Genomic DNA, 8,812 nt, shown 5'->3' with positions numbered 1-8,812 from the left:
CTGTATGTGTGTGGTTTATTCACAGGCATGGCTGGTGGGTGAGTGTGTGGGGTAAACAGGCAGCATTTTGATGTACGGGCATTGGCAATCTTGCTTGTAGCACATCTGGTTGTGTGTCATTGGCAAAAAAGCCGTGTTGTTTACGATAAAACGATTTGCTGAATGGAGGTTGTTTGTGAAGTTATGAGCCGGCAGGCTGTATTATAGGCGGTATGGATCCTAGTTGATGCGAGAAATTTATTGCGTTAGAGTATACGTAATTATATGGAGAATTTTATTTGATTTTATTTTTTGACCTAGCTTATGCAAAATTGAGGAAGGAACCGTTATATAGGCTGTGGGAGGTTTTTAATTTTCTTGAGAATGTTTGCTGTTCAAGTATTCTGTTTTTTTAATTTGTTTATCATGCGTGCAATCTAATATTGCGTAAGCTATAGCAGAATGCCGGTAGTGCTCTAGGTGACTGGTTCTGATGCGATGCATAGACACAAAGTGTGACATAAATACTTTAAGTAAATACACAATTATTTTTATTAATACCCATTTAGCATCCAGTGAGTGTGAATGCACAGTTGAATTATATATTTATAGCATAGAATTAACTTTTGAGAAGATGAGTCCACGGCTCATTGCTCGTGGCTCAAGAGGGAGTCGCGGGGGAAATGCGCAGTTGAAGTTCAAACTAAGATATTAACATAAGCATGTGTTATTTGGGGGATTATGCGTTGCATCATTCTGGCAAAATTTCCTTTGGCATTTGCTGACAAATACGGCACTCCTGGGGCGTGCTCTGGACGAATAGTTGTTAGGAATTTCGGGGATTCTGGCATTATGTCAACTCGGGGTCGGCGTAAATCGGGGAGTATTTTGAATCCGGTGGCACTAATTTCGCCCTTCTTTATTATTAGCTATTTTAATTATATTTATTATATATATGTTATATTATTCTATATATATTATATTATAATTTATAATATTACTATTCTGTGGCGTTTTCTATTATATACTGTGCAGTTTCTATGGCTCTAGCTGGATGCTGGTTTAGTATTTAGATAATGCAGACCAATCCTAGTGCATGCTGTGCCTCTTATAGAATAGGGCCCACATAATAGAATTTGGCCTCAATCATAATATTGGCATTTACTATGATTCATGCTCCTCATGGAGACTATTGCCTCTGGGACCAAAGCAGAGCAAAGGAAGGCAATTTAAATATTGCATGCACTGCAGTATCAAAGCCCTATTTCATAAAGTGATATTTCCTGTTTGCATATCCATAAGAGAAGAATGTGACAATTGGCTGTAGATGTTTGAGGGTTGGGGCAGTGTTAGGGCAAATGCATTGCCTCTGTAACGGCTGTCATTTGCATCTGTAAAGCCGACCCAGACGGAGAAAGCTTGTCTGCGTTATTTTGAAAGGAATTTAAAATTTTTAAATGAAAAAGACCATTTTATAGCTAGAGTACGCTTGACACATAGCAGTTTCAGTGTATTTGAATGTTATAATGGCAGTGACAGTATTTTAATGAGGCAGTGAGAGTTTCCTGTATTAATCAAGCGAAAGCCTAATGCACAGTTGTGCTAGCTGCTGCCACTGCACATATGTGCTATCAGCAGTGAGTGACAGGCCAGGAGGCACTCACTGTGAAGCTATTTACGTTCTCTTTTAGTAGTGTAAAGATCTGCGCTGTACCATCAGTAGCAAGTAATTTGGGTGGATGCATGTGGAGCTGTATAATGAGTAACGAGTGATAACTGATGAAAATTGAAAGTCAGCGGGAGATGGAACTAGGGAAGATACACAGAGAGAACACAGAGGGAGAGAGAACAGGAGAGAGGGAGGGAGATCAAGAAAGGGAGAGAGAGAAAGAGAGAGGGAGGGAGAGTGAGAGTGAGAGACATGGAGAGAGAGGGAGAAAGAGATGAAGAGAGTCAGAGAGAGAGAGAGAGAGAGAACAAAGACATTGAAGAAGTACGTCAACGAGTCATGCTTCATGCATATCCTTTTCACAGGAACAAAACTAGACTTGAGGGATGATAAGGAGACGCTAGCACAGCTATCCGAGGCTGGCATCAACCCAGTGAAACGAGAGCAGGGAGTCAAGATGTCATCAAAGATTCGCGCAGTGAAATATATGGAGTGCTCTGCATTAACACAAAGGGGACTGAAGCAGGTAAGTGACATCTAAAGATGATAAGGTTGTGATCGATATGACACTTACTGCTTAAAATAACGCACCTTCTTACGTTAAACGTGTATAAAATATTGCGATATCATTGCTGCCATAAATTAATGCTGCTGCAGATGTGGTACTTGAGTGCATTGTATGAGGTTACATTTCCAACATATTCTCGTAAATCATTAAATAAGTTCATTCGGTTGGTAGATAATAGATTTATCTTGGTTAATTTTCACTCAACCGTGTTGATTCAAAACGTACTGCTGACGTTTCGCCTCCTATCAGGAGGCTTTCTCAATGCTGACTGAAGTTATCAGTTTTGACCACCAGATGGTGTAGTGGTCAGCAGCTTGGTCCACACGTGACTGAGTCTGTAACCAATCAATGACTGAGCCAATCAAAATCAGGCGCTGGATTAAGGAGGCCATCTAGATCCGCAAGACCACGAACATCAACCGTGATGAGGGTGGATACAGACTCAGTCCCGTGTGGACCAAGCTGCTGACCACTACACCATCTGGTGGTCAAAACTGATAACTTCAGTCAGCTTTGAGATAGCCTCCTGATAGGAGGCGAAACGTCAGCAGTCCATTTTGAATCAAGACGGTTGAGTGAAAATTAACCAAGATAGATCTATTATCATAAAGGTTTGCATAAAAACAACAGGAGCATATCCAAAATGATTCAGGTGTACTGAAGCAAAATTTAATTTTGATAAGGAGTTTGTTTGATCTGCTTAACCTTCAATATATTTACATATACACATACACTTATGCATCCGCATATACACGTACACGTATATGTGCGTGTGTGCGTACTCGTTCACGTGCACATGTACATAAACAACTGCATACATATAGGTTTATAATTATTGATTTGTATAGGAGTAACTAACTCCATGTTTAAAACAGAATATAGAACCAAATAATGAATTTTTAGCTCATCTGACATAGTCAGATGCAGCTTGTAGAATCGCTTGATCGTCCGTCCGTCCGTCCGTCCGTCCGGTCGTCCGGTCGTCCGTCAACAGTTGGGCACAAATCTTAACCGCTCGACGTACGGTCACGATATTCGGGTCGTTGGGGGGGATCGTCAAAACGAGTTGGGCTGTCGAAGCTGGGGGTCAAAGGTCAAAGGTCAAGAGGTGTAAAAGAAGGGGGAACATTCACTCCTTAACTTAAGGTATAGGGAGGAAATGCAGAATTGCGGCACAAATCTAAACGGCTCGACCTAGGCTCGTGATAGTCGGTGTATAGCATCATGGTAGGAAAAGCCATCACTGTGCCGAAATTGGAGGTTACAGGTCAAAGGTCAATGGAGCACAGGGCAGATTTTAGACATTTTCTGAGGACATGGTCTGACGGAGCGATTGGAAAACTTTTTTGTTTCAGCGGTGACCTATCATTTTTATGGCTTTATTGAAAGGACCATGAAATCTGCTTTCCACTGACGTGCGAAGAGTAAGTGTCTGATAACCTTTTGACCCTCAAGAGGAGGGTTAAACATGGATTTGTTGACTGTCTGTTAGAAAGAATTTGACTGCCGGGTTTGCTAGTAGAATCTATACATGCCTGGATGTATGAGGCTACAATGTCACAGTGAAATTTCAAAAGCTAAATTTGGTTAAAGAAGGTTTATGCTCCTTAAATCGTATAATTTATATGGCATTCTGTAGTGTCAGTATGTTACATGTAACGTATGCCACTGCCAGTGGCTACTGCCAGTGCATGTGTTGTGGTACTGTGGAGTTTTTGCCTTAATTGGTTGCAGGTGGCAGCTCTCTATTGCGCAGCCTGTAGGCTTGCGTAGGTAAATGGATGAGTGCTTACCTATTCTGTCTTGCAGATAGTTGTTGCTACTACATATGATGGGAGCTTCCATCTTTAATCTGAAGACACTTAAACGTACGCGCCATCTCGTGGCAACTTTCATAACGATCCCAACGAACATTCTTTTGAGAAGGTTCCTGATACCATCCCTGTGCATTCCACTGTTTCGGCGTGTATGTGAACACATTTGGGACTAACAGGGTTTACTAGAATCCCACCACTCCACCACAGAGTCACCGCAGTAGACGTTAGATGAGCGCTGTCGCTATGCGGCACTTGTTATGAAAGTCGCCACACTTTGAATGGATTTGGACATCATAAATCTTCAAAGGGAATGCATAAACCCATATGAAAAGTATACCCTTTAGAATGAAAGTGTACAGTATCACGATTTCCTATATACGGTTAAATGTTCACTGAACTACAGGACGAGAGTAGTTTTCAGTGATTTAAAGTGGTCACATTTTGAAAGTTCGCCATTGTTGTTTTAGGTGTTCGATGAAGCAGTGAGGGCCGTGCTTAGACCGGAAACCCAGAAGCCAAAAACGAAAAAGTGTAAAGTGCTGTAGCACCGCACCAGATGGTTCGAAACACTCTTTTTGTACAAATAATAATGTAATCTGGCTAACAAGAGCTACATTATTGAAGCATAGGTCAGCATAGAAAATTTCGCGTGAATTTGCTCTATTTTGGGAGTTGTCTGTAGCCACAATGACACATTGTACGTCGTATATGTATTGTGTGCTGTCATATGCGCGAATAATAAACAGCATATGTCACCAATTTTGTAGCTGGCTGGCCAAGGTCTATCAGTTGGAAGAAAATGTTACGCAGTGGCGTGTTGCATAATGAGCACCTTGCACTGCAGTATTGAGGCATTAAATTGACATCAGCAGATGGTACCGTAATACGAGACTCCTATACTGACCAGAGACCGATGTTTTATTGAAGTTGAAACGTTTTCATTTAGAAGTAATATTTTTGTTTTGCGGAAAAGCATCAGTTAATTTGATTATCTTCATATATTCACAATAGCTACATTTTATCAAGTGATACATCGTTGCAAATGAATGGTGTATGCTAGTTAGAATCTAGTTAACGTTAGGTATGCATCGATTTTGAATAAGTTGTAGTTGTAAGGGCCAACATGTTTATAGTGAACTAGATCATCTCTGATCCACTACATGTTAAGGAACCTTTAAAGAGTATAGTATATTCTTCTATCCCGAGATGCTTGCAATATGATTATGTCGGTGTGAAGCCTGAGGTCTGCCAACTGTGGTCAATACCGTGAGCAACTGTGCAAATTTGTTTAGTGTAAATTATAAGTTATGATAGACAGTTTGTCGTGTAAAAAGTTTTTATTGACGGGATTTAATAAGTCCGATTCGTTGTCGGTATGTAGGTGGAGCATTGATACAGTGACATAGGAGAGCAAGTTGTTAATCAAAGTGCCGGGTGTGACATACAGCGTAAAACAAACATAACACCTGGTTTGGCTTTGTCTTTACGAAGGTGTCATTTCAGTAAATTATAAATGCATAATGGAAGCCGATAATTAATATAGAGGCGTAGAGGACCGTGTGCTAGGTGAAAATATCGAGATAAATATGTTGTCATTAATTTCACTTCAAAGATTTTGACTTTGTTCTGTTTGTAGATATTTGGATGTTCTTTGGATGTATGACATGATGTGAAACATCATAAAGTGGCCAAACGTTCTCGGTTGCTCCTGAAATCTAATACGAAATAGTTTACAATGTGCTTCCCTGACTGTCAATATTATTTTGACACGTGAGTTCCCAAGATCATAGGATACATTTTAAATTCCACTGCATATCCTGATATATCAGTGGTTCTGTATGATCAACAACGGTGCGTAAAAAATATAACAACATTATTTCGATGCAATGCGAGCAACGTGACATGTGCAGAAGAAGACTACCATAGGCATAGTCTATATTCAAGGACGTTTTTATCCAAAGCATGGCGAATCCTACATTAAGAAGAGTTAATACTCGTTATGGTCTATTCTACTGGTTACTACTTTGTCCATAACTTTAGTCGAACTGGATTTCGGAATGTACATGAGGTACTCTGACCATGGAGGTCGTAATGGGTCGGTATCACGTGATGGACGACTTGTTTGTTGAATTCAGGTATCTATTAAGCTATCATGTACTTGTCCCCCACAGCGGATGTACATCGGTTTTTTGCTGTTGTCTCGTTTAACTCGGCAGAGTGAAATGGTAGATGTTAGTGGTCATGGGGAGGGGGGGGGGTCATAATAATGACTATTTACCTAGATAAGGAATCTAATTGGGAGTCACTTTTAATGAAAATATGTATTGCATGTTTCCATTTTAAGAGGTCCCCTTTCTCGTGATAGGTCTCATTAAACACAGATATGTAAGTAGATCAGTTATTATTTATCGACAACGGAACAATCCATGAAAATTTATATATAGTGAACGAGATAGCCATGTCTTTATGTTTTCGTTTCTGTCCGCCTTGTTTAGTTCCTATAGACTAGATTTGATAATTTCAATTCCTATACTGATATCGTGAGTACTACTTATAATTGCATACTCATTTCGTACAAAGCAAATTTACTCTTACAGTCATTATTGCTGGCCTAATTCCTTCGTTTTCCCCACAGAATTTTAGTTAGATGTTACTATTTTGTAAGAGGCACACATACTGTCACTTCAGCTATGTACGGATATATATCTCTGATATAAAGAGTGCAGTTTATGATAATCGCAATCATTTTATTAACCTACATCTAAGATTACAGAACTTTCAGAGTATATTGCAACCCAGTGTAAAACTTTTTGAGTTAATCTTTTATTACTGCAATGCTTGTGTGGAAATATTGAAAGATATTGTAAACGGTATGCTAAACCAAACTGCGTCCGAAATAGGTTGAAATATTTCTATCTTACCAGCAATGATATTCCCCATGATAAAACATTACGAACAACCTATTTGCTAAAATCGTAACGTATTTTCTGATGAACGCATTGTTTGTTTGTCAATAAGTTGTTTTGAACGTGCTACACATAAATAAGTAATGTGAGTACCATTTCGAATAAATCTGGTCAATTATCTACACTCTATTGAACATAGTGAAGAGATGAACAATTTGGAAGTCAAGAGTGGTTCGTTAAAAGGTAGTTAAAATAAATGCGCATATATGCTTAAATGATTCTCTAAGCACGTGTTAGTGTGTGCGTAGTACATATCTATGTAGACTAGACGTATACGCATATAATGTCAAAAATAGACAAGAATGGTCTCATCTATTTTTGGCAACATATGTGTAATGATTTACTATGCCGATGTGCCAGTGGCGCGTTCATATACCGACTGTGGCCAGGTTCGCTCCGCAGGAGAAACGAACGTAACGAGATATTATAAAGAGAATCGACAGCTTGGTTAATTAGCCTAATCACCAACACATCTGTGCTGTTGTATAGATACGTTCATGGTGTCAATTCGGTAGGTTGTTGCAGGATGACGACTCGTGGCTAACTGGAAGATTTGACTTTCACGCCTAGCTATAAGGATCACTATAATAAGACTATTGGTGTTAACAGCTGGATGCTGGTCTTACCATCAAATAATTTATTGTAGCTTTTAAACACTGCATTTTTGTGTTGCTCATTTATATTATCATTGTTAATTGATATGTTGCACTTTTTGTATGTATTCCGCTGGGTGTAGAAACCCAATAAAAATACACCACTGCGAATAATTTTCATGTGTGCAGGAGTTCACTTGAGTGATGGGAAGAGCCCTTTATGAAAGATTCTTACTAAATAATGCAAAATCAGAAATTAATTAATAGTATTGGAAATTTAATTAGATACTTTCCGCAATGTAGTAAAACGTTGCATTCAACAATTCCAACTCATTTAAAAACGTTTTTATGGTGAAGAATAATTTAATCAATCGATATTCCTTATTCCGGCCATGTAAGTCGTTTGGAAGTTCATTTTTATTATTGTGCATCTTCTGACATGAGAGTGGATGTGATGAAAATTGCCACTTGTCCAGAAAAAATCATTACTATCAAATTGAAATATATTATAGGCCTACAACTATACTTACTTCATAATTTTCTCGAAACATTGATGCAGACCCTTCGATTATCACAGCCATGGTACACATAGGTTGATCCGTACTTTTCCTCTGTCTGCCCCCCCCCCCAATGAATAACATGTTCATGGTTCTTGTATTACATATCATCGTCAGAGCTCTACCTAGAATTGCTACAACAGCATGCGCGATACAGATGCATCTTATGGCATTTACACAAGGGTATATATGTGGAATTGCCAAAGGAAAGGACTCCTAGTCAAGGCCATTTGATGAAGAGAACCTATACAAAGCTTGACATTTTGCATTAAGGCAGATGAGGCCGTGATTTGGCCGCCGCACGCTAGCTGCTGCACACTGACACAAATATATAGTGTCTATATATTTATGTGTCAGCGTGTGGCTCATAGGGTCTATGTCGTTGTTGTAGGTGCGTGCGTGCGTGTGTGTTTGTGTGCGTGTGTGTTTGTGTTAATGTGTGTGTCTGTCTGTATATGTGTGACTGAGAGAAAGAAAGAGCAAGAGATAAAGAGAGAGCGGGGGTAAGAGAGAGAGAGAGAGAGAGAGAGAGAGTGTGTGTGTGTGTGTGTGTGTGTGTGTGTGTGTGTGTTTGTTTGTTTGTTTGTTTGTTTGAGCGTGCGTGCGTGCGTGCGTGTCTGTCTGTCTGTCTGTCTGTCTGTCTGTCTGTCTGTCTGTCTGTCT

General features: G+C 39.5%; 1 protein-coding gene across 7 annotated transcripts in view; it reads left to right on the top strand.

Moving 5' to 3' along the window:
• LOC106810611 (ras-related C3 botulinum toxin substrate 1-like) overlaps positions 1–6,488 on the top strand; it is a 13,841-nt gene extending 7,353 nt beyond the window's left edge. For all 7 annotated transcript variants that reach the window (XM_014814017.1, XM_014814018.1, XM_014814020.1 and 4 more), the window contains exons 5-6: positions 2,014–2,174; positions 4,501–6,488. In XM_014814017.1, the coding sequence (XP_014669503.1) occupies positions 2,014–2,174; positions 4,501–4,578 (239 nt within the window). In that variant the 3' untranslated portion in view covers positions 4,579–6,488. The remainder of the gene's footprint in view (positions 1–2,013; positions 2,175–4,500) is intronic.
• Positions 6,489–8,812: the final 2,324 nt, after the last annotated feature.

Source organism: Priapulus caudatus, unplaced genomic scaffold, assembly GCF_000485595.1.
Source record: "Priapulus caudatus unplaced genomic scaffold, Priapulus_caudatus-5.0.1 Scaffold457, whole genome shotgun sequence".
Taxonomy (NCBI): domain Eukaryota; kingdom Metazoa; phylum Priapulida; class Priapulimorpha; order Priapulimorphida; family Priapulidae; genus Priapulus; species Priapulus caudatus.
Note: the sequence above shows the minus strand (reverse complement) of the source record. Positions and strands in the feature narration are given on the sequence as shown.